Source organism: Pararge aegeria, chromosome 4 (genome assembly GCF_905163445.1).
Source record: "Pararge aegeria chromosome 4, ilParAegt1.1, whole genome shotgun sequence".
NCBI lineage: Eukaryota > Metazoa > Arthropoda > Insecta > Lepidoptera > Nymphalidae > Pararge > Pararge aegeria.
Window position 1 is genome coordinate 13,580,453 of NC_053183.1, and position 26,749 is coordinate 13,607,201.

At 34.7% G+C, this 26,749-nt stretch overlaps 1 protein-coding gene across 1 annotated transcript; it reads right to left on the minus strand.

Moving 5' to 3' along the window:
* Positions 1-536: 536 nt before the first annotated feature.
* LOC120637916 (inter-alpha-trypsin inhibitor heavy chain H4-like) lies at positions 537-26,414 on the minus strand. The gene is made up of 27 exons (XM_039909983.1): positions 26,322-26,414; positions 22,868-23,035; positions 21,797-21,993; positions 20,428-20,538; positions 20,073-20,326; positions 19,628-19,731; positions 19,366-19,506; positions 18,576-18,776; positions 17,869-18,016; positions 17,179-17,310; positions 16,848-16,985; positions 15,093-15,259; positions 14,654-14,800; positions 14,354-14,551; positions 13,450-13,546; positions 12,263-12,325; positions 11,491-11,544; positions 10,845-10,874; positions 10,295-10,312; positions 9,288-9,317; positions 7,634-7,678; positions 6,792-6,824; positions 6,179-6,226; positions 4,667-4,693; positions 2,992-3,164; positions 2,265-2,422; positions 537-733 (listed from the first exon to the last, which is right to left on the minus strand). The coding sequence occupies exons 2-27, from the start codon at positions 23,024-23,026 to the stop codon at positions 679-681; spliced, it is 2,928 nt and encodes a 975-aa protein (XP_039765917.1). The 5' UTR covers positions 23,027-23,035; positions 26,322-26,414; the 3' UTR covers positions 537-678.
* Positions 26,415-26,749: the final 335 nt, after the last annotated feature.

Below are 26,749 nucleotides of genomic sequence, written 5' to 3' on the forward strand. Positions count from 1 at the left end.
GCGTTCATACATAATTGTTTACATAATTGTAACGGGATGGTGATAACTTCGTTCGCCAACTTAAATCTAAAGCTACGAGGGTTCCAAACGCGCCCTGGTCTAAGAAGAGCCCACAACAAACTTAGCCGGGTATTTTTTTTTTTGGTTTCACCATATCACAGTTTATTTATATTAAGCTATGAAGCTAGAGCAATCGACACCCAAGCTTTTTTATATCGTTTAAGTAATCCTTATTATTATAATTGGGTTTGATGACGTTTTCCTTTACCGTTGAAGCCAGGGATATTTTGATTGCTTAAAACGCACATAACTCAGAAAAGTAAGACGTGCGTGCTGGGATTCGAACTCGCCCCCCAAAAGTGAAGTCGAAGTCCTACACACTGGGCTATCACCGTTTATATGATAGTTACTAAACTTGAAAACACTCTGTAATGATTTTTGTTGCTTTTATTTAAGGCAATGCACCGATTCCCACTTACCCCATTAGTCGAGTGAAGTTCTGCCAAGAAAATAAAACAAACATGTAAAGTGGGTAGTCCTTTATTTTATGTATTTTTTTATATATAAGTATATGGTACGGTATTATGTCCATTATAATGCATATTTATAAGCAACATAACACCTTATTAAATATAAACAATCGATTGATGTAACTAGATACGCATCTATAAGGGCCTATTAAGGCTTTTTCTCGATTTCACTACTGGGACAACAAACACCTGCGTACACATACCTGTCGAGTAAGAAAGCAAACAGTTTTAATTTTTGCTGTAATAATTAATACGTAATATCTACTAGATGAAGTCACGCATTCCAATGTCGACTTACAAGAAATGGTATAAATTAGTGTCATCTGCATATCGTCTGCAAAAGTGCAGAAGTCATTTGTGGGATTGAGTATACGCTTTTATAATATGATTCCAAAGGTTATTTTGGACTTACCAATGCATAAGTTTAAAGAATATGTTAAAACACATATATTACAGCGCGGTTACTATACAATTGATGAATTTCTTAATGGCAAGGTTGCTTGGAAGCATCCGGCTTCGCTTTCATCTCTCACAAGATGAAGAAAAATTAATGTTAAAATGTAAGTTGTTGATGATGGAAAAGAGCAACTGCTGAGTTTTTTGCTGAACATCATTTTACAATTTAACAATCATTGTTCTATCTTGCGTGAGATGAAAGCGGAGCGACTTGCTTCCAGGCAACTTTGTCAACAAGAAATTAATCAATAGTATGACACCTCGATGTATTTAATGTTTTTTATACATTCTTTAAAGCTTGAAGCTTTAAGCTTTAATACATAAACTTAACGGTAGAGAAAGTAAATGTGGAATATAACAATCATACTTACAGATAAGGTAGAAAATCAAACAATATTAATTACAGCAGGTAAAGTATACAAAATATTGACTTGACTGGGTGTGATGTATTTAAGAGTTTATGTATATTATACTCAATACATAAAAATATACTTTTTTAATATTCTATATTTTTATATTGTACTTTTATTTGACCTTATAAGGTCATATCACATTTAAGGGTGGCTGGCAGAGATCTCATAAAGATAAGCTTAAGTTTGTAATTTCTGATACTTATATAACAAAAAAATCATATGGGATAGTGATTTTGTATAATAAACAATAACGGTTGCATTGCCGTCTCAATGGTATAACGGCTCAAACTTGACGACGGATGATGAGGATCTAACTTCGATTCCGGGAAAGGAACAATTTTTTTTTTTAATTGGGTTTCTGATCAGTGACAAATCAGTGTTAGGAAATGGGCGATATAAAACCCCATGTCTCGGAGAGCACGTTAAGCAATCGGTCCCAGTTATTATCTCGCTAACCCGCAGAGGGCTCCAGAATGTATCTCTATCTCTTTCACCTCGAGAGAGATGACATTTGTCCAGAAGTTGGTAATAGGCTGAGGATACTGAAATGTTCGAAACTGACGGATGTTTTTTATTGGATACTAAGTAGTTTGCAGAAATCGATTGTTAATCCTTGACGGTCTCTTTCGGAAAGACTGGCTGTTGAAATAATTTTTTTGTCGCAGTTTTTTTATTTGTAAAAGTGTTCCTGCGACTTTACAGTAAGACGGTGAGTTAGAAACCCGTGTAGCTTACTTGGCAAGGGTCTGGCATAGCCACTCCGCCGGACCCATTATGCGTATTGGAGATTCCGTTTGTAAAAACACGGTATGTCTGTTGAAAGATCACTCAAATATTTAAAGATAGGTAATATTGGTATGATTACCCATGACCCGCGTGGCAGTAGTTGTATTGGTAATCGAGGAAATTGTACTCGCGAGCAGCGAGGCAGCGTGTGAGGTACACGCACATCACCCCCGCCTTCGGCGACCCGACCGGTTGCCCCGGCCAGCACTCGTAGTCTCCTACATCCGTCTGCGAAGGCTATTCAAATCATAAAATTAATATTTACCTCCTTATATTGTACTAGCTGTTGCCCGCGACCTTCATCCTTGTTACCACGTCATTGCTCTGCTGCCTTCAGAGGGAGTTTCAAATATGCCACAACCCGGTTTTCGAACAAAATTCCTAGGACCGCCTATACGTAATCTTCTAATATTGTCGTAGTATATTTATTTATTTATTTAATTAGAATCAGAAGGCTGTGCGGGCATATGAGTTAGTTAATCTGTTATCTTTATATACAAATCGTTTTATATTATATTAACACTTAATAATTGCAACATTTTATTTATTTATGATGTAATTTACAGTATCTCTGTTTTTTTTATATTTTAATCTAATCATAATTTTGCTACTTTTATCACTTTAATGGGAATAACCTGTGCTTCACTTTAATTATTTTTATTCAACTAATTAATTTGTTTTTTTCAGTTATTCAAAAATTAATAATGTTTAAATAATTTTAATGTTTAAGCTTAGCCCCAACTGGGGTGGGGTTTTCATTAAGGGAAATTGCTAAAAATAAAAAAGTAAACATTTTTTATCCTCACATCGAGATCTTTAGAAAGCTTCAGGACAACTGGCGATCCAGAGTTGTCCCATATGAGGGCACCTTCCGTAGTGTTCAGTATTTCAAGTGCCCACGTATATCCTTGTAAGTGATACTCAGCTTCTAATTGCTGATTGAGGGAAGGTGTCTTATTCGTTGTTGGTATAGGAACCGCTAATAAAACAGAAAAATAAGTATTAATGTATTGTATATTATTAAATAAGTATTAACATTGGAGAATTGGGCTGCGTGCGTGATATGTCGTGGCGATTAATTTATCGTTGGACGACTGTCGCGTCATCTCCAGTGTTTCCTATATAACGACATTGTATTCCGACGAGTCTTAGCGTATGTCGTGTCACGACGCGCGAACATGCTTATTACTAAGAGCCCCGAATGGGTTCGAAACTTGTCGGGCAATCTCCGACAAAAAATCACGCGAGTTCAGTTGTCTTTTAACAGTAAAAACAATTGACAAAATAACCGACTTTGTTAAACTACTAAAAAGCAAGAAATAAATATTTGCTCTACAACTGCTCAGAAACCTAATGGAGGCGGTAGAGTGGAGCCTTACGCTAAAGTGCATGCATAATTTAAATAATTAATTGATGTATATGACATAGAATATTAATAAAGATGTTTCCTTTCTCTCTTTCTTTTTTGATTGTTTTGTCCAAAAAGGTTATTATATAATTACTTAATAATATTAATTTTAAGAAGCATTTTTGTATTTGAACAAATTACGTTTTACGTAATTATTATTATTAATTTTATGTATAGTCCGATATAATATTATATCGGATAAATTATTAGGTTGGGGAAAAAGTTTTTTTCGCATTTTTTAAGAAAATTCATAACATTTTTTTAATATAGTTTATTTACATTTTACTAGAGTATGAAGGTACCATTTTGTTCGATAACTTATTGCCCTCTTGTAGGTAGGGACATAATCCCATTGCAATAGTAATTTTGGGGCTCCTGATCAAAAAACCGCGACAAGTAGTTTTGGCAGTGAACGGAGTCCAAGCGAACTATGATGAGAAAGTTCGGGACAGGGACGGCCTAATCGCCTAGGTTAGGGAACCTTTCTCCCTCTTTCTTATAACACGCGTATCATTGAGGTTAAGAACGTCTTGATCAAGGATAGTTCAATAACTATTTAAGTGTAGTCGGTAAAAAAAATTATAGAAGAAGCAAAAATAAACTCGTTGTGCAGTTTACTAGGCTACACAAAATTGCAAATTCATAAAAGGGCAATTGTATATTATTTTATAACAATTTATTAAATGAAATCTTTGAGATGTCTCTCAATAAGTTCAAAGTTCATATAAAACGTAAGCTTACAGAAAAATCCTATTATAATATTAAGGATTATTTAAACGATAAAAAAGCTTGGGTGAGAATTGCTCTAGCTACACAGCTTAATATAAATTTACTGGAAGATGGTGATAACAAAAAAAAGTTACCCGGCTAAGTTTTTTTTAGGCTCTTCTTAGACCAGGGCGCGTTTGGAACCCTCGTAGCTTTAGGTTTAGGTTGGCGAACGAAGTTATCACCATCCCCTTACAATTATGTCAACAAGTATGTATGAACGCTTCATAAGTGCCTGTGATAGGCCTACATGAATAAAAAAAATTTGAACTAGAATTATGATTAAATAAATAGTTTTAACATACCATAAGGCTTACTAGGGACGCCACTGGCTGAAATAAAAATACGAAATGCTTTTACCTTTGCAAACATTACACCGCTAGGAAATTCAGGATTATTTTAGGTCCCAGCACGGCTACCATGGGCCGGAGACAATTATATCCCCGGGGAAAGGATATAAATTTATCTTCTCCCACAGCTTTATCAACTCTCAGAGCACTGTGCACAATGTTATATGGAAATGATATCCATATAACATATGTGTATTAATAAACGGGGGTAATCTTCTCCTATTCAATGTTCCAGTGATTTATCAGGTTGACACGTTCATTATATTCCTTGTCTGGGGCTATAATCGGGGGATAAAATTTTTATCACCCGCCCGTGCTAGCTCGGCAGTTGCAAGTGACATGTTATCAATAAAAAAATAAGTTTATTTATTTCAATTTTCAAGTATGTCCCACTTTATGCAATTTTAAAACATATTTTTATGTGAAATTGTGGCAAAAATCGTTAATACCCACCAACGTATGCCGAGCAGTGTGGTGAATCTATCGTCTTCCCTCTGTTCTGAGAGGGAAGGCTTGTTTCTATTACTGGGATGTTAAAAGGCTGATGATTACAAGGCAATATAATATAGTACGAAACCTACTTTCTACTTACTTACATCAAAGCACTAGGGCTACTTTTAGGTTTCCGAACCGTATGATGGGAAACAGAGGTAGCCTTATGATATCACTCTTTTATCTAACTTTCTCCTTTACTTCGTTTTTGTTTGTTAAATCTTTTTCTGTTTAGGTAATGGAATCTAGCGGTAAAAACTGTCTTAAAAAGAAGTAATCAACTATCTATTCACCCCTCTTAATAAATTAAGTAGAAAAACTTTAACATGAGTGCAATAATATTCATCCAATCTAATTTATCTGTAATAATGCTGACTGTATGGAAAAGTACAAAACGTCACGAGTCTCTCAGCGGGCGATGGAGAGAGTTACATCATCATACAGTCAGTGAGGTATGTAGCTCGGAGTACCAAATGAAATCTTTGAGATGTCTCTCAATGAGTTCAAAGTTTATATAAAACGTAAGCTTACAGAAAAATCCTATTATAATATTAAGGATTACTTAAACGATAAAAAAGCTTGGGTGTGAAATGCTCTAGCTTCAGCTAATTAAATTTGCTGTGAGATGGTGATAACAAAAAAAAAAATACCCGGCTAAGTTTTTTGTAGGCTTTTCTTAGACCAGGGCGCGTTTGGAACCCTCGTAGCTTTAGGTTTAGGTTGGCGAACGAAGTTATCACCATCCCCTTACAATTATGTCAACAAGTATGTATGAACGCTTCATAAGTGCCTGTGATAGGCCTACATGAATAAAGAAATTTTGAATTTGAATTTGAATTTGGAGGTCTTTCGGATGTAGGGGTCCCCATGTGCCGGAGTGGGAACTACTCATCGAAAAACACCTAGTAACATACAACTAGACCATGAACAGGAGAGACAGACTTCAATTTTTAACTAAGAAAAATTCGCACTTACCGTATTTATTACCACTATTGTATCCACTACCACTACTGAATCCACTGCCTGAAAAAAAAACAGTATGTTATGAATTGTATTAACTGTATAATTACTGTACAGTATTGATGGTACCGTCAGCAAACAATAAAAACTTAGATTAAATATTATCAAGATTACGCCGAGATCCCTTAAAGTAATAGCGCCTAGTTAGTATAAATTTTTCTTTTTTTCCAAGATATACAACGTGTAACGGAATTACGAAATACTGTTGAAGGGTGCATAAGTATATTTCATAAGGAATCTCCCTGTAAAAGTATTTAATCAAAAGAAGCATATTTATTTTTCCATACAAACTAATTTAAAACATCCTTGGTGTTTACTTGTGACAATTCTATTGAATTGAAAAATATACTCCATCATCATTTACATTGAATAATTTTTGCATGTTTTACCATGCTGTATGCCATTTTGTGTGTAATCTGTTAGTCGAACAAATGAAGGCTGGTGCGAAATTCATACCGTTTTTGCGTTTTTATATTTATTTTGGACGTTTTGAGCGCTTAAGCGCTCGATTAAGGCTACTTTAAAAGGAAGTTAGTTTAAGTTTTCGAAAAAAACTCGTTAAACTTACCATGCGAACCGTATGATGTCGAATGATGTCCAACTGAAATGAAAAAATAAAGGTTTTTGAGATTGGTGACAAACTAGATAATAAATGTCAAACTTTAATTGACTAACTTTATCGAATCCGAAAGAATCACTGTGCCTTCCCTGCCGTGGTACCCATGAGGATTTCCCAACGAGAAAAAAAAGGTTTATTGAAGATAAAAGATCGACACGTGCATAGTTTCATCAGTACGGTTTAATTTTGTATGTGATGTTAGGGCTGTATCCGATTGCCATTTCTAAAAATCAAGCGCACGATTTCACCGTGCCGTTTGAAAATCTTTACAAAATATCTTTTGTTTGTACTTGCAAGTTCAACTATTTGAGATGAGATGACGATTATTTTTTTTAATAACCCATTTTTTAAAAAAAAAAGCAGTGGGTAAGGCTTCGGTTTCCCTTTTGAGAGCGGGAATGATCGAGTTTTAATACCAAGTAGGTATCAAAAAATTTTTTAGGTAGGTCTCTCTCTCAAAATAAAATTAAAAATATTTTTTTTAACGCATACCCTGACAGAAAAACTTATGCACGCCATTAGCGTGATGATGTATAGACCTTCCTCGTTAAAATTAATTAAAAAAAAAACATTATTAAATGGGTTATTCAACACTGAAATATTTTTTGAAATAAAACTAGCAGTTCCTGAGATTAGCCGATAACCCAGTGACGCTAGTCCAATTTCACTTTGAAGCCGCAGAGTATGATATGCAAAAGTGACTCCTCGATTATGAGCGAGCAAATCTTGTATTAAAGCTACTGTAAAAGTTAATGAGTTTAACTTTTAGAAAAAAAAACTGCTAAACTTACTAGCTCCATACCCATAACCTGATGATGGTAGGGAATGAGTTCCACCTGAAATGAAAAAAATCTTTATTCAGTGTTGTTTGTGACAAACTAGATAACAAACGTGAAACTTAACGTGACTAACTTTATCGATTTGTTTAACGATAAACAAACTAGGAACATTTGAAGCTTAAATCATAATAACGTTTCAAAAGTCGTTGAAAGGTTTAATATTAATTCGACTGTGAGATGGTGATAACAAAAAAAAACCCGGCTACGTTTGTTGTGGGCTCTTCTTAGACCAGGTTGCGTTCGGAACCCTCTTAGCTTTAGTTTTAAGGTAACGTATGTAGTTATCGCCATCACCTAACATTAATTGTAACATATTATATGTATCAACGCTTTATACGTGCCTGTGACTTTAACTACTACATGAATAAAAAATTTAAGAATTTGAATTAAATTGTATACTTAAATAAATCGTTTTATCTTACCACTAGCAGTGCCCTGCACCTTCGCCCGTGCAAATACGGGCAAATTAAATACTTGTGATGAATAACGTATTTATTTGGATAAGGATTAAAATTACGTTTATAAAAACACCTTCGCAAACACCAATGCATTGTTTCAGAACAAATTTGGTTACCATTAAATAGGTACTGAACCATGCTTAAAAGCTGTTACGGATTTTTTTTAACTTTTAAAGGGGAAAACTTTGCCAACTTTAATCTTTTACGCAGCGCACGCATCGGAAAAAAACACGATTTAGAAACATTATTCATTAGTGTTATGCTCCTCAGCATCAACCAGCGCCTTTCTTCTGCAGTTCAAGTGCGAATTCTTAGTTTCTTCGGTCACGTGTCCAGGCGTAATGACATGTCCATTGAGCGACTTGTGGTTCAAGGTAAAGTAGAAGGTACCAGAGCACGCGGAAGATCACCGATGAGATGGACGGACCAAGTGAAGGCTACAATCGAGGCTCCTCTACATGAATGCGCAAGAAAGGCAACCGTTAGAGAAGAGTGGCGAAGTATTGTCAAGCGAGCCACAACACCCAGATGACGACCACGACCAGTCTGTCAAGACTGAAATGACTAAGAAGAAGAAGTTATGCTGCTATTGGTCTTAGCGTGATGATGTGTAGGGTTACCTTCCCACAAATGAATAATCGCAACAATTTTTTTTTTAAATACAATAAGCGACTCTACTTTACATTTTTTCCAATCGTTCGTTATCTATCTATTTTTGTCTATGCAGCGCAACGCGTACGAAAAGGACAGATACGCTAGTTATTGTTTATTTTGATTGGTTTCGTGATCGGTTTACAGATATAATGCAAAATTTGAATAAAATACTGTGCTTCTAAGCAAAACAATAGTTTGAGATGATAAAACAATCGTTTACTTCCTGAAAAAAATACGCCGTCACCATTTCATAAATAAGTTGAGTAATTTTTGCATGTTTTTACCATGCAGTATGCCATTCTGTACGTGTAATCTGTTAGTCGAACAAATGAAGACTGGCGCGAAATTCATACCGTTTTTGCGTTTTCACACCCTTTTGGTTCGGACTTTTTTGAGCGCTGACCCGAAGTTCATTTCTTATTACGTCAGTGATTAAGACTACTGTAATAGGTAGGTAGCTAGTTTAACTTTTCGAAACTAATTGTTAAACTTACCATATCCACCATATGATGCCGAATGTCCACCTGAAATAAAAAATAAAGGTTTTTCTTGTTTGTGACAAACTAGATAATAAATGTCAAACTTAACGTGACTTACTTTATCGATTTGTTTAACGATACACAAACTTAAAAAATTAAGAGCTTAAATCATAATAACGTTTAGCACGCCATTGGATATTAATTCGACTGTGAGAGACCTTTTGACAGAACATTCGTGAAACAAAAATCAGAGGTACAGGATTTGCGACTGTATTTATAGGATAACATTAGGCCCATTTTGATTTGATGGTAAAGAGTTTATTATGCGAAAACGACTTTTCCTCCTTACTGCGGCCAAAATATGGAATAATCTAGCGGAGGTGCCGCTGCATGTAAAGGTTACTAATATTAGAGAAACTGCAATAAAAAAAATGAGAATTTTTCCTTCATGTGCAAATTGAAGAATGACATAATTTTTCTTTCCTTTATATTTTTGCAAATATTTTTAATAATAATTTGTTAATAACTATTTTTATACAAAAAAAAAAATTGGAAATTAATTATTATAATGTCATATAATAATAATTAAGTTATTTATAAATACATCCATTTTTAAATGTGTAAAAGACAAATAAGGACGTGGTGTTGTTTGCCCTTTTTGTGGGTACGCCTTTTTTGAGTGAGATTTTTTAGGTCAGATTGTCCGCGGTCCTACATGAAACATTTGGTGTATGTACAGTAGTGTGTAGGACAAACAGCCGCAAATTATTCGGATTTGTAGGTAGTATATATATAGTTATAATAAATTTATGCCGGGTCGAAATCTGTACATTGAAGATTTGTTGGAGTGCCCTCTATAACCGATACTGAAGCCAAAACTGTTATTTTTTCATTTTTGTCTCTAGAACCGGTTTATTTATTTATACTAAACTGTTTATAGCAATGATGAAAGAAATAAAAATATTTTATTATTATTATTATTAATAAGCCAACCAACAACATATAACTTTTCTTTGACTAACCACTAGCGTATCCTCCACCTGAAAAAAAACAGTGAATTATTGTATAAATGGTTCGTGTAATATTGGCTGGAACATGGCTGACCACACTATCGTGTGCCTATAGTAGATCTTAAAAATATTGCTTATGCGTAAATTTAGTACTGAGGAACGAGCAGATAAAGTATTTTCAAATATCTTTACAAACAGGATTTTTTGCGCCTTTAAAATTTTGACATGGGGCGATCTTTATTTTTGAATCAACTTCTTATGAATTTAATATAGAGCATAGCAATAGAAATATAGAGCAGAAAAGAACGGATAGAAGAAAAGCCTAGTAATGCAAGCAATTAATAAATTAGCAAATTAAGATATCCCGAAATGGGTTTAATATAACTGCCATACCCTAACAAGTTGGCCCGTTACCATCTTGGACTCATAACTAACCATTAGGTGAGATTGTAGTCAAGGGCTTACTTGTAGTTGTATATTTAAAAAACCCTAAATAAATTATCAATTAACTTTACGAGAGATTGTAGTTAAGTAATTTACACGAAAGCGAAAAAAAACTTACCGAAACTGGCGCCGGAGTTGTGGCGTTTGGCTGTAGAAATAAACATTGATGAAATAATGTTCAAAACTTTTTTATTTCTTAACTTTAAAGAACAATTAGTTAAGAAATAAAAAAGTTATTATAATACCACATAATAGGGTTTCAGCCCACATTACAGTCTCTAGTTCTAAAAGCTAACAATATAATACCTAATATCGAATTAAGTAGACTTAGCAGCAACTGAAGACAGACAGGACTGGTAATTCTTTAGTATAGAGAGTTCAAACACATAATCAAACTTATAATAAAAACTTCCCAATCAAAGAAAAAATTTTAAAATGGCGAATATGGAGTAAAATTAACAAAAACTTTCTCGTTTATCCTTTGTTTTTCGGGATGAAAAGTATATTTTATTTCAATCAATAGGCTGTTGTTTTTGCGTGATGCGCTTACAAACCAACACACATACAGACAAACAGACATAGGTAATAGAACGTTCTATTACTGACGTCTGTTATTTCTAACGTATCCCAGTTATTTTTTGCAAAAATGTTTAATATACAGATACAGTTAGTCTAAGATTTTCCAGAAGATCTTCCAAAAAAACCAAAAGCGCTAAATGCATTCATAAGTACGCGATTATATTATCTAAAATTTGTTAACTTACTTGCCCGAGCAAACAGCACAGGTCCTAAGCTTGAAGCGACGGTAAGCCCCTCATCTGAAGAATACGATCGGTAAAAATTATCTCAACAAGCTCAGCCTAATAACGTTCCACTTCTTGGCTCTCCTCTCTCATAGAAGGGGTTTTGAATCAAAGACCCACCACACCGCGCAAAAGCTGGTTGGTCGGTTTTAACGACTATTATCACAAGTTAGTGATAATAGCTGAGACCGACGGCTTAACGTGCTCTCCGAGGCACGGACTTGACCAATTTCATAACTAAGACTGACAGACCGGACTTAGTAATTCAACATAACTTTATATCGAGTCATTACCGCCTCTTTACCGTAACAGACATAACACAAATTTAATAAGAGAACGTTTATTTAAACAGCTTTACAGATTAATGCGTTGTTTTAGAATTAAAATAACTATTAGATATATTAATTTATAAAATACCTAAGTATAGTTAATTTGAATTATGAAATTCAAATATTTATCTGCAAAAAATATTGGCTCACTACACACACAGGACACGAGTCTCCACTCAGAATGTAAAGGACATCGGCCGTAGTCCACCACGCTGGACAAGTGAGGATTGGTGACTTCACAGACCTTTAAGAACGTTATAGAGAATATTCCCAAATGGCTCCTGTCGAGGATCGAACCCGGGACTCGCATTTAAACCACAGCGCTCACCGCTGCGCCAAAGAGGTCGTCAAATACAAGTACAAGATGGGTAACGGACTGTTAAACCAAAAAAAAATGCACTTACCAGTACTTGCACTGGTATAGGTCAAATCCTTGAGCGGAAGGGATGAACTAAACAGCGAGAAACCTGCAAAGTGATATAAGAATATAACGGTTACATGATATGAAACTATCGCATGCCCGAGTTAATCGTCCGCGTTTAATTTTTACACATCCCGTGGGAACCGCTTGTTTTCCAGGAATGAAAAGTAGCCCATGTTACTCTCCGTCCTTTCAATTAACGCTATGCTAAAAATGAAATGGATTGTTTACGTGAGGAAAGGACAAACAAGCAAACAAACGAACACACTTTCCCATTCCACTTTCCTATTTATAAAATTAATATACCCTATCTTTCTTTTCCTTATAAGGAAGATAGAATAAAAAAAACCGGCTAAGTGCGAGTTTAAGTGGCGTTAGGAGATATCAGGTACTAAGGTGCGATATGAAACACTACAAAGTATTATCATAATGAGTAATATCAAGCAAAATCAAACAAAAAACACATTCCTTTTAAGCTGGCACTATTTTTTTTTTTTTTTTTTTATTTGTTGTTGAAGCGGCAATAATACACATACTGTAAAAAAAATTTACACATACTGTAAAAAAAAACTCTCCTATTACGGTTCAGCCCACTGGCGGATAGACGGATGGACGGACGGACGGGATTTGAAGCAGGCAGTCGGTTCGGCTGTACTTGCTCTCCGGTAGTCTCAATGAGTGTCATAGCTTGTATTAAAAAGTTAACTCACTATGCACTCATAGCGCATATGGTATTGGCTAACACAAGACGCTGCTGGCACCATTTTATTTTTTAAGATCACGACAATGGCAATAAAAGTACATAGGGGTTATCGTTAATATTATTATTATTTTTTTAACCTTTGTCAAAGCTAAATCGTTCATCTTTTTGTAAGAAGTGAGTGAATCACTTCAAATATATAATATAAGTTGTCATGACAATATTAAGAAAACAATCAAAAATTGGGAAAAAGGAACCAAGTTGATTCATGTTCATATTGCAATTAATGGTGTGCACTTCTTAGACGCACAAAAGCACTGACTAACCTAATACTTTTATGTAAAACTTATAGGAGGAGGGTTTTTCCCCATTTTATGCCATCTTACTGCTTCATGCCTACCCCCGTTAAAAACCCTGTGCACATCACCGAAATTATATCGGCAAGCGCAGATGGTAATATAGGTACTCACTTGGGTCGTCGACAGTTTCCACATCCACAGCCTCTACGACATCGGTTTTGTTCAGCCTGACAACCACTAGCGATGTCAGAGGCGTAACAAACGAGTACTAAAACATGTTAAACGATTAATTATCAGGCACGCTAACTTACTCTTATTTAACTTCATCATATTAACCCCTTTACCGTCCAACTGAATACCAAAATTCTAAACCCTTAAAAGAAGTAAGACTAGTCTTCTGTCTTTCAATCCCTTTAGAAATGAAAGTAAAATAGAAAGGAAACTATGTTTACTCCCCGTGCATTGCTTGTGAAAGTTCCGTCAAAATCGGTTCAGTTCTGTTTGATGGTTAGCCGTAACAAACAAACGGAAAAACAGAATTGTGAAAATTATATCTAAGATAAACTCTTGTGATTTTGTTTATATCTAAGATAAACTCAGATGAATAATAAAGGAGTCTGTATTTTTTTTTATTGTGGATAAAATCTTCTAAAGAAACTTTTTTTATTTAACTAGTTAGTTGTCATCGAACGGTTGATAACTTTGAATGGAATTCGTTGACTAGAATTCGTAAAAAAAATAAGTTAACAAGAACAATTATACATATACATTTTTCTTAGGTTTTAAAGTTTTTACTTCACACTTAATTAAGTCAATCTGTATTTATTTATTTATATATTTATCGGTGGGCAACATTTTGAAATTCTTTGTCGAAAATCTCATCTTTACCCTGTGCCAGTGAGGATATAAACATACGTAATACGCTTTTTGACCAAAGACTATTTTGTGTTTGACGTATAGGTATGGATACGAACAATGAAGATTTTATGCGTAAATAGATATATAAAATAGAGGTGTCTTAGAAAAGAGATAAATTCTGATAAAACGAGTTATGGACGGATAATAATTAATTTACCTTAAGTGCGATAGCCAGAGCTTTCTTCTCAGGTCTTTCTTCAGAACTGTCATCCTCTGACCCACTCTGGCTGGTATCGCCGGCGTCACTTTTATCCAGCAGTTGTTTGATAGTGAGGTACGCCCAAAGCCGCTCTAAGGGCAAGTACTCATCTTTGTTTTGAGTCACGGGCACTGTAGGATTTACTTCGTAAAGTTTCTGCGGATGAGAATGTCAAATGTGGAGAGAGATCCTGTTTTAAATATATAGGTACAAAATAACTACAGCCAGTAATATTTTAGTTTGAATTAGATAACATACCCGACTTCGACCATCTCTTTCTGCCCTTAATCCAAGCACCTGAGGCGTGATTTCATTGATGTTATCAGCGACCCTACCCACTACAGCCACTTCCGAACCGTCGTTGATAGTGCGGAACCGACTTTGGCTCAGCGACCCTTCTTTTATCTGAAAAAAATCACACGATCAATATATAAATAAAGAATTTAAGAAACCCCCGACTATATAGTGTATATTATTCTACTAGTCATTCATTTGATACCCATATTGAGGGAGTTGTAAAAAAATATTAAATCCGCCATTTTGTGGCGGCCATCTTGGACCGATTTTCATCAAACAGCTTAGAACACTCCCGAATCCCCGAAGAGACACGTTAGGTATGGGTTATGGTCGTTTTAGCGTCGTCGGTTGACTATGAGAATAAATTATTATCGACGTAGTCCCCAATTAAAATACCTACTTGTCGGCGGGGATATAAGAATTTGACGTCAGAGAGAAGCGGTGAGGACACCTCCCGGTAGAAGTCGTGAAGCTGTAGCGCCGCGTCAGCTGCCTCGTAGATGTGCCGCATGAAGCCGTCATTGCGGAGAGACAGCTTGCGCAGGAAAACGCGGTCTGCATCTTCACCTGTTTATACGGGTTGTTCGGGATTAGACAAAAGTGCAAATCGGCTTTCACTATCATTCCTTATATAAAGATCTCTTTTTTCCTTATATAGAGAATAGATAACGAATGGAAAAGGAAAATCATCATCCTCATATAAACCCATTACCGGCTAACTAAAGCGCACTGATCTCCTTGCACAAAAATAAAGGTTCAAGGCCGTAGTTCTTTGCTGGCCCAGTGCGGATTGGTGGACTTCGCACGCCTTTGGGAACATTATGGAGAACTCTCAGGCATGCTGGTTTCCTCACGATTTCCTTCACCGTTGCAGCAAGTTTTTAACCGATGCATTGTCGGCTTTTAAGGAATTGGTTTATCCGCCCCTTGAATAACCCTAGATCGTATATTGTAGGAAACACATCAGATTGGAATTGAGTTCCACAAGTGCGCGGTAGAAATTATCTGGTATTACATACGTGATATTTCAATTGTTTAAGACGTACATAACTCATGGATTGAGGGGTTTTGCTGGGACTTAAACTGAAGCCGATATCCTAACAACTAGGCTATCACCGCTTGGATAAGAAAAATAAGGATTGCAAAATAAAATCATTTATTCGATTATTGGTTTGCGCAATGTGGCAATTCAGGTACATAAAGTACTAAATATAATACTTCAATATTTAAGTCGGTAGACATACGCGTACATACATAATTCTTAGCGCAAAGGAGTTGTTTTTCAAACGTTTTTTTAAGATGATGTAAACTGTTTATTAGTCAAACCAAAGATGGACGCCTTTTCAAGAATCATTGAATGTGTGTGTGGTGTACTTATACGACCAAAAAACCGAGTTCCATCTATGTTTCCCATCTATGTTTATCAACGAATTAAAGTATTTGACTTTAATTTTAACACACAGTATTCTCTGAGGTGGCCTAAACAACTTCTAGCCCAGAAAGTTCTGCTGTTCCTGGTAGCCACTAGTACTTGTTAAATAACTTTAGATACCGGCCATCACAATAGATCAGCAACGATCGAGGTAACTTAGAATTCAGGCTAAGCAGCTATCAAGTACTACAATTATAAATGTTAAGGCCTAGAAAGATGTTCATTGTTATTAATACTGTTAAACTGTTGCCTGCGACTTCATGCACGAGGTTTTTTGGGGAATGTAATGAAAATGGCGCTAGATACTTTCCTGGTAATATTTTATTCATTCAGATTTATAGTGGTAGTAGACCTTTTTGTGACATGCTTATTTCTGCTGCCAAGCAGCATCGTTGCAATGCTGTGCTGCGGATGTAATTACAGGCAGAAGAGGCTTGAGACATCTACGCCTCATTTTGATGGATACATCGTGACACTTTGTAGGACAGGTTCCTTGCATGCCGTCCGAGGTGTTGCTAATCAGATGGGTCATCTGCTTGGTCAATTATTACTATAAGAAAAGGTCGACAATGCAAGCTACCTGTGTGCCAAATTTCGTCAAGATGTAGTGGTTTAGCCGGTAACAAAAAATAGACACACTTCCACATTTATAATAAAAGTATGGATAAGTAACATTATCATATTATATATAATGACGTTGTAAAGTTAAGCTATAATATTTACCAAAAGCAAGTGAGTACAAAGTAGCTCTATTCGGGCCAGAGTTTTTCTCGGACAAGTACGTGATTATGCGGTCAAGATTGGTTTCTCCCACGGTTGGCTCGCCGTCCGTTAAAAAGATTATAATGGGTTCCAGCTCATCTTAAAGCATAAATATAATTAATACAGTAGATACCATAATACAAGAAATTTTCATTTCAATAATTATTTGACCAACAAAATTATATTTCGGAAGGTTCTATATTAGCGTCTGCTAAGATTTTTATATAGAACAATATTTATTTTAACTAAGACATTTATCTTAAATAAAATATTTGACTTAAAAATTTCTTACTTTTATTTTGGTTTGTTCCGTTGTTATACTGAGATATCAACGATACATTTGCCGAATTTGTTTGAGCTTTCTGAAGATCTCCGCTTTGTACAATATTAATGGCCACATCAAGGGCTTTATATATATTGGTACCTGTTTAAATGCAAAAAATATAGACTTAGTATTCGTCGGTTTTCGTAAGTGTAAGATGAATGTTTTAACAAAAATCCGCTACTTACTACTACGCCCACTCAATTCGAACATATGAAAATTTTAATAACAAGTCGCAAGAAATGTTATGTACGCGTCACTTTGTCGCCGCAGACGATACTCACAGCGCTCGAATTTTAACAAAACATTTAGGTTTAAAACTACTTTACCTCTAACACTCTGAGATAACTAATGTACCTACGCTGTTGTAAAAAACCAAAACCTTATGACTCGCATAGTGGTTCGGCCGCTGGGAGCCGTCTCTCAGCGAAAAGCTTTGGACACTTAATGTGCTATGGTCTTTCTATGATCTAACATCACCACCAATAAAACTTGTTTATAATAACTCTACGACGTAAGCTAAATCTGCGAACGTAAACAGTTTTCACATTTTAGGTTTTCAAAACTTATTTCTCATCTCAGTCAGTTTCTACTAATGAACTAGTTATCAAGACGATTATCGTATCAGATTTATGATTAAATAAACTATAAGATTTTTACCTCCCTCAGCAATGAGTCTGTTTACAATAATCTTTGCCGAAGCTATGTTATCTGGCGATGCAAGTGCAGGTGGCACTATATCGACAGGTGCATCGGGATTTGTATAGTAAGGTGTCAGTGCTTTCTTGGCTTCTTTCAGTTCGTGTACCTGATCAGAAAAGAGATAGATATATAGATAAAGTCTTTGCTCAAAATACAGAGAAAACAAGAAATAAAAAATATATATAAAATGCGCAAAGGCGGTCTGATTGCTTTAAGAGATCTCCTTTAGACAGCCCTTGATTGAAGAATCATGTAAGGGAAAATGGTATAGTGCAAAAGGTTAATAACCAGTGATTTAATAAATAACATACACTTTACATACTTGTAATACATAACATACTTTTATATAATTTTATGTTTTACAAGTATTTTATACTTTTAATACATAAAATTATATATCATATAATGTTTAAAGTTAATGTCTGTGACTGTCTTATATCTCTCGGCAATTCATTCCACAGAATTAAGAAAATAAAAAAGAATGCTGATTTCAACAAAATAAATAATAAATTGAATAAATTTCATAATATTGTACACCACAGAGAAAATTATATTAAAATGCAAATACAATACAACGATGTTATAAATGGTATAGTGGTTAGAATAATGTTATGAATAAAAATAAGATACAAGTGTTTAAATAATTATTAATATATAATGTTTACCTTAACACCTGAGTTGAATTCGACGATACTAAAATAGTCGCTTGGGTTTAGGTCAGAAAGAATGGCGATCATAGCTTTCCGCAACTGCTCAATCTTATTCCCCACCATGGAGCCGGATGTATCGAGCACAAACACCACGTGCTTACTCAACGGTGGTAACGAGCTCGGGGCGAAGAAGTGCACAAAGTAGCCATCATTGACCTGCATTTAGCAAATTTCATATTAGCCCAGCCAAATAGGCTTACCTATGGCCCAAGTTTTTTGACGATGGTTCTAGTTGTAGATGGGCCTCATAAAAAGGTTCGGAGTCAATCAGCGGGCGATGGAGAGAGCTATGCTCCGTGATCAAATCAGAAATGTGGGGATTCGTAGAAGAACCAAAGATACATACTCGTAGCTCAACGAGTCTTGAAGCTGAAGTGGCAATGGGCCGGCATCGGAGAAAATGGACGTTGGGGTCCCAAAGTGCTGTAATGGTAGCACCACTCTGGTAAACGCAGCGTTGGTCGACCCCCAACGACGTGGAAAGACGACATTAAGCGCGTCGCATGTAGCCACCGGAACCCAGCGCCACAAAACCGTGGAATTTGGAACTTCCTACAAAAGACCATGACCAGCAGTGGATATCTATCGGTTGATATGATGATGATGATGATAATGATTTAGTTTTAGACTTTGTATCATTACGTTGCGACCTGTACTTCTCTTGGGTTGAACCGTGGGGATTAGCTAGTAACTGTTAGCACATAGTACCTATAGATAATTTAAAAAAAAATGTTCTTTGACCTACCAAAATTTCTCCATTTTCTGGCTGATTTACGTCATACTGTACTACAAATTGACCCAAGAGACCTTCAACTTCATTGTCTTCCTCTGCACTATCGAAGCCAACGTTTGAAGAATCAAGGTCAGCTGTTTTTCTCGTTTTTTCCTAAAACATCAACTTATATTATTTAATAGCAATATGATTGGAATAAACTAAACTAGCGATTAAATGCGTTCGTTAGTCTAACATTGGCTAATTCTATAAAGAGGTTAATGATTAAACATACCGCATATAGTTCAGCAAGTCTTTTCTGCTCTTCCAGATTAGGTGTAAATGTAATTGTAGCCTCCCGTTCATTTTTTCCTCTTTTTATTACAGCGTTAGCGTTTTCTGTTTATATTATTGATTCATTATTATTTTTTCTTCAATTAGATACACGTTTATTATAAGTATACATTTAAAGCAAGTTCCACTTCAAAAATTTTTTATTTAATGTTTCTCTAGGTAAAATAAAATCCATTATTTAAATTCATGAGAGTAGAGAACTGTATCCATAAGATTTTAGTTTAAATAAGGTTAAAATAATTAATGTATGTGTTTTTTCTTGGTAGCAACTCGAGATAATAAAATACCGTTGTTTTATGGGCACGGTTTTTTTTGTCTAGAATTAAAATCATCGTTAAGCGAAGGAACTCTTTTTGCTGCTAAGCTTCGTAAATGTGTGAACTCACGTGCGTCTTTTTCTGTCGCATGAATTTCGTTTCCGGACCTCAATTCAGGCACCCGCAGTACAGAGATCTTCTGTGATTCCTTGATGTGTACAACGACGTCCATTTTAGGCACAAGCGTGCCAGGGTGCAGATTGATAGCATGGTTGTAGACGCCATTTCGACGAACCAACAACTCTTCATATCTCAAGCGGTACGTTGCATTACTTCTGCCTTCGACGTTGAATTTTATCGTAAAGTCGTTTGAGTCACGTGCTCTGTGATGGCAGTAGTTTACATATTATTTAATTAAGGTTTTTTTGATGTATTGATAAGCTTTTATAAAATATTCTTAATTCTCTGTTCGTAATTTACTTACTTTGTAGCAACGTGAGCAGCAGAAGCTCCTTGTTTAACTGCATCGTCATATATTTGTTTAGCTTCTTTTCTTTCTTTTACATATGCTTCATAGGTTTCTTTACCCAAAGTCCTAAAATATATAATACAATATGAACTACGTTAAAAATATTGTTTAACACATGATTTTTTAACTCATATTTATGACACAACAATGTCGTGTACCAAGATAATATTCGTATTTATTTACTAGTTGTATTGATAAAGTTGTCTATAGAAGTTTTCACGTTTGTCAAGCGGTTACCATTTTCGACTACCGATTACAACGTTCTGGAATCAATGCCCAGTCGGGGCAAAAATTATTAATATTCCTTCTTTAAGAATTTTAAGAATTGGCAAATTGTATAGGTCCCTTTTTTGCCCGAATTAACATTTAAAGTCTTTGTCCCGTTTATTTTTGCTTATATAGAATAATGATCGTTAAAACCCTCCAAAGCCCATTAGAATTCAGATCATTTAATAGACCTGACAGACACCCAAAAAAAGTTTGCAATGTAATCCTGATTACTGATGCTAAATGATGCAGTCTAAGATAGTAGCGGGTCAACCTGTTAGAGATACGTGTGGCAGAGACAGACGGTAGTGTGGTATTACTAGCCAAGGTCAAAGCCTCCCATTAGACCATACCAGAGAAAGTTCAGATAATGAAAATTCCCAAATTGACTAATATCTGCCTCGGGTACAGAAGGTTGTGGTATTTGAGGTTCCATTTTCCTTTTCGGTTTCGCTAACCAACGTTTGCTTGGATCTAACCGCGCAGCACTTGAAATCCGATCCGCAATATAATTTATAAGGATGTTTATATATATTGTTTAAAATTTTGTAAACATTATATAAATTATAATCGTGACGAGTGAATAAATCAATGAGAGTTAATCGAAATATACGTGTTATATGCTTTAATATCTAAACCCCCTTATAATTTGAAAACTTGTTCTCAAACTTTAATAATCATCTAAATTGAAATATGAATGTGGTGACTATGTAATAAATCACATAGCTTAAATGTCGTTACACGGATATACTATAGATTGGAGATATTTATAATATAATGACATTCGGCCGCAAGGGGTCCATGGACGGGGCATATTGGTTGCCTATACGTCACAACTCACAACCTATGCGACGGTTTGCAGGTGTATGTTCAAATACTTTGAAAGTAACTGGTGCAAACGACATGCATATACCTGCCATTTACGCGAGTAGCTGATAAGGGCAGCCATTTACGCAAGTAGCTGATAAGGGCACGCACATACACACATGTGTGTGTGTGTGTGTGTGTACCCATGTGTGTGTCTGTGTGTGAGAGTGTGTGCGTGCTATTTATTTACATAGTGAATCCGCTGATGAAGGCGGTGTCAGGCAGCAGCACATCAAAAGTGGCTTCCTGCGGTTTCCTGCTGGGGTTGTACACATTGCATATTATGGCCGTGCGGGCATAGCGCATAGCGATCTCGGAGCGAACGCGCATGTGCGTCATCTTGATGGATGCAGCGGGCTCATCGTCTGTGAGTTCGTCGTTCACCGGCTGCGGAATGAAAAGAAATGAGATACACGGTGTCACTGTAAATTTTTATAAAAAAAAAAATATAAAAGGTAACAATTAATCATTTAGGCAAAGGCAGGGGAAGGAGAAAAAAATCCTTGTGGATACTGGTGCGAAGTTTTGATTGCAAAAATGATCGCTGATCTTTGTAAAACTATATATCTTATGGATTTTAATAACTAGGAGAATATAAACAGGACGTATATAATTTTTAATGCATCTTTCTAAATATTGGATAGAAGCTGGTTAATAATTCTTAACAATTATTCAGCAGCGGTTTTGTGTTCCATTATTGTTCTAGCATTGTGAAGGACGTGGTTGGCAGTGTAATAACAGACACAGAGGCTTAAGACCTACGCCTCAGATTGTTGGACATGGGATACTTTGCAAACATGTTTTTCTATCTTACCATCAGGTGGGTCATCAATTTATTCCGTCCTTTACTACTATAAATAAATAAAGAAGACATCATACTTAATAGCTGTGTGGCTGTTTTAGTGAGTCCTTACGAATTGTCACGCTCGTAGGTTTGACGACTTCCAGCTTCCTGAACAAGCCAGTTTCCGTAAAGGCACCTTAGACCAGAAGAGTATATACAGAAGACGGAGACGGAACCTACTTATAACCGGCCGCTTTACTTAGCGTTTGTGGACTATGTGAGAGCCTGCGAAACTTGGATTGTGTTAATTAAGGTCACTGCAGAGATGGCGAATCGACTACCGGTATATCCAAGTGTTGCAGTGTTTTTATAAAACGCTATTATGTTAGTGCGTATACAGGACCAGGCGACGAGGTGAATCCAATTGCAGCGAGGAATGGGAGAATTTTCTACGTTACTTTTTTACTAAATGCGTACCTTAAAACTGTTGCCTACGATAACTCTGTGATCATCTACACTTGGAAATCTGGGGAAACTTGGAAATCTCCGGAAACTTGCACGGGCCGCAGATGATTTCTGCGCGCTGAGCGATAACACAATGCAGAACAGCGCGGTCATCCGCCACCAACGCTTCATATTGTTAACCTGAAAACATTGAACAGAGCGCATTACTATTTTCGACTAAAATTACAAATCAAATCAAATCAAATAGTTTTTATTTGCTAAATGTGGTAATATAGTACCTAGTCGTTCTTATTAGGTAATATCATAATATACTCAAATAATGGCATGCAAATTTTTTATAATAATATTTATTACTAATTTATATATATAGAAGTCTTTAACTTTTTTATTATTTATGACATTTTTTACATAATTAACAAAAAATACTTGTTTTTTAGCTATCATAAAAAACACCTACCTAAAAACATGCTGCGAACATAAATGCTAAAGGTTTGGTTTGATTGATGTTTTAAAGGTTGACCACCCGTTGCGACTTAAATAACGTCATCGAGGAAAAGTAAGTTATTTACATATATACCTATAGTTATAATTTTGTTATTCATAAATAACAAAATTATAATGTTTAGCTAATTTAAATTGGCGGGTCTTTAAATCGTACTATCTTTTCCAATTTAGTTAATTAAAGATTTACTTACGTACAATGGAAATTGAATCAACGTTAAATGTAGGTAAACGTGGCTTAAAATGGTAAAAAACTTTTCAACCGACTTAAAAAAGGAGAAAGGTTCTCGTTTTTTTTTATATATTTGTTATGCGATTACTGTATCAATTATAGACCAATTTTGATGTTTTTTTTTTGTAAATAATAACTCGGAGGTGGTTCTTATCAATTTGAGGGATCCTGGAAATATTTAGGGAATTCTTCATATATTATAGGCACACATTGAGTATTTTTTATGTAACTTGAGCATTATGTTTCGAAAAGCATTATTCGTGGAAATTTTTTTCACAAAAAAAACAACTATGTAAAATAACAATAGTAAGAAATATACATCTTCTAAAACATTTTTAAGTCGGTGTGAAGTAAAATGTTGAAAACTACTACACACGTTAACGTTAAGTAACAAGTACTTTATAAAACCGTATACAAAGTAGATCTAGTATTTTTTAAATTTTATCTGGCTTTATATTATAGAAAATATTAATTTCTTGCGTATCACAAACTCGTTTTTTTTTGTCAATATATTTTTTATTTATATCCGTCCCGTTTTAAGCTTATAAATTATTATGATTAGCAGTCGGCCCCGATGGTTAATTAAGATTATTCGTGTAATTTTTATTAGAGGAAAGGAATTAATTAATATGGTCAACGATTTTGTTTTTTGGTCATAAATAAATATCTATTTAAAAATCTAATTTTTATTTTAAAAGTTGGATTCTTAGTTTTTGATAACACAGTAACAGTCTTATATATTTCCTTATAAACTCTATTTTATAAATATGGAACAACAGGCGCTTAATAGGCTATAAATATTAGGACGTTAGGACGTTAAAATGCGTAACTTGTAAAAGAATGAAGAACTTTGTTAATTGTAAGAAATTAATTATTTTACTTGCAAAAGTCACATATGCAAGTGTCAAATTCAGTCATCAAGTTCATATCAAGCATTGAACCCATAGTTCTCCCCTTGTGTTTTCTCAGAAAAGTTGCTGGGATAATATTCATTCTGCATTTTCAGAATCACAATTCTATGCTTGTTATAGTATCTGGCTTAGTGTCCGTTTCTCAGTGGATATCTTCTTCACCTTCACTATAAATAAAAATATTGTCACTATAATTATATTTTTTCTTATTCCTAGGATTTCTTTTCCATCTCTAGTTTTCTTTCATGTTTCAATTTTCTTTGCTTCCTTGTATTTATTGTTTTTAGTTTTCATATATTTTTTAATTTTCTTCTAGTAGTTTTAAATCAGTTATTTTTATATGTAACTGTTGCTTCTTGTATTGCTCTGTTGCGCCTATCATGTTCTCGTGAATCACTTTGATGTTCTTAGCCTTTATTTCTTAATTCTATTTTTTTAATTCTTTCGATTTTATCGGTGTCAATCCGACAACATATTCGAAATTCTTTATCGAAATATACTTGACCTTGTACTTTAACGTAAATTCATGCATCATAAACATTGAAGCAACCCAAAAATATGAAACTGAAACCATATCTTATTAGTCTATTTATCACTTAGCCTCAGTGAGAAAATACCATATTTAGACTCGCGGTCATATTATTGAATTATTGCGATGTTAGGACGACCGGAGTTAGAGGTTTGTTTTGTCTGTCAATTATTTGTTTTTGAGTATAAGAGCATTAACCCAGATTTACTTACTTTCTTCTAATATTAATTTAAGATTTAGTGCATCAGGGTGTAAAAAATACTCAGTAATTATTTAGTGTGTTATTTGAAATAAACAGATTTGTCGAAAATATTATGGCATAATATTCTTTTTTCTTCACATTTATAATCATAACATATTTTTTTCAAATTAAACGTTTTTTTATTTAAACCCTTTGCTCTCTATACTCTTATATTCTACGCAATCTATTTATTAGCATCTAACTATAAGTTAATACTGCATAACTATCTCAGATTGTGTTAGTGGCATAAATTTATACTGAATATAGCTATTCTTAAATAGTAATCTTTGTATGAGACAGCAAATTAGATATAGTCGCCTTTTAAGACGAAAACATCTTGTTTTGTTTTATTGGCATAAATGAAAAATTAAAATAAAAAAAATCTTTTTTGAATATATAATGTAAAGAGGTTATGAGAAAATTATATAAAATATGAGGATGCAAACTTGTTTGCCTCTTTCGTCTGTGTTTTAAAACTGGATTTAAACTAGTGAAAAAACGGCCATATATTCCCTACAACTTTATATTTGTATCGGCTGCCCGTGACTTCGTCCGTGTTTGTTTTTAAAGCATCCCATAGCAACAATTTATTTGAGAGATATGTGGCAGTAGCAGCAACAAACATATTATGTTTATTATAAAACTGTTTATATGAATGCGATGGAAATATAGCCGACTTTTGTTTCTACCGCAATCTAATACAATTTTGGAACATAAAAACTGCTATTGTGACTTAATTATAAAAGTAAGATAGAGAATATTAATATTAATAATATTAATAATATTAATATTAATAAGATTATTATTATTTATTATCTTATTCCTAGTAGACTTTTTGTAGGTAATTTTTAATTATGTAGTACATAATATATAACCAATCAAGGCTTTAGAGGAAGGAAAGGTCACAGGTCTGTGTGTCAGGTCTAAAATCTGCAATATTAAAAGTGTGTGATTTAAGTATATAGCGACTAATGAATAATAAATCGCAATTATTTATTTCCGCACTTAATATTAATATTAATAAATCTTATGTAGGTATCAAACTTACTTACTTAATACCTACTCACTGTTTTCAATTATCTTGCCAGGTTTTGTTATTATATCTGTAGAAGTTATCACTAGAACACTTAAACAGGTTAATCTACTGCCAGTTCGAAGTTGAACTGACTCAGGCAAAGCATGTAGAAAAAATCAGGCACTCATCTCAGAGATAATCGACGAGCTAAATTTTTCCTCATCGTTGGAACCGGTCGAACATAAAGAAACTTATATCATGTTAAAAGTAGTTATTCTTTACTTACACACTATTCGCATTTTTGTGGTTGCGGCCATCTTTGATTTGAAATTTGTCATGGTGTATATTATTCTAGTAGCGAAGCCCTTTTATTTAATACCCATATTGAGGTAGTTGTGAAAGAATATGTAATCCGCCATTTTGGACCGATTTTCATCAAACATCACACTGACGACTAATTCACCT

What these genes read in the sequence shown, in the direction of transcription:
- LOC120637916 (XM_039909983.1), bottom strand. Translation starts at nt 23,026, where the DNA reads ATGAAGCGTTGGTGGCGGATGACCGCGCTGTTCTGCATTGTGTTATCG. An exon ending in TTCATCAGCGGATTCACTAT is followed by an intron (nt 20,539 to 21,796) that starts GTAAATAAATAG and finishes TATATATTTTAG; the next exon opens with GACTTTGGGTAAAGAAACCT. An exon ending in CTCTGGCTATCGCACTTAAG is followed by an intron (nt 13,547 to 14,353) that starts GTAAATTAATTA and finishes AACATGTTTTAG; the next exon opens with TACTCGTTTGTTACGCCTCT.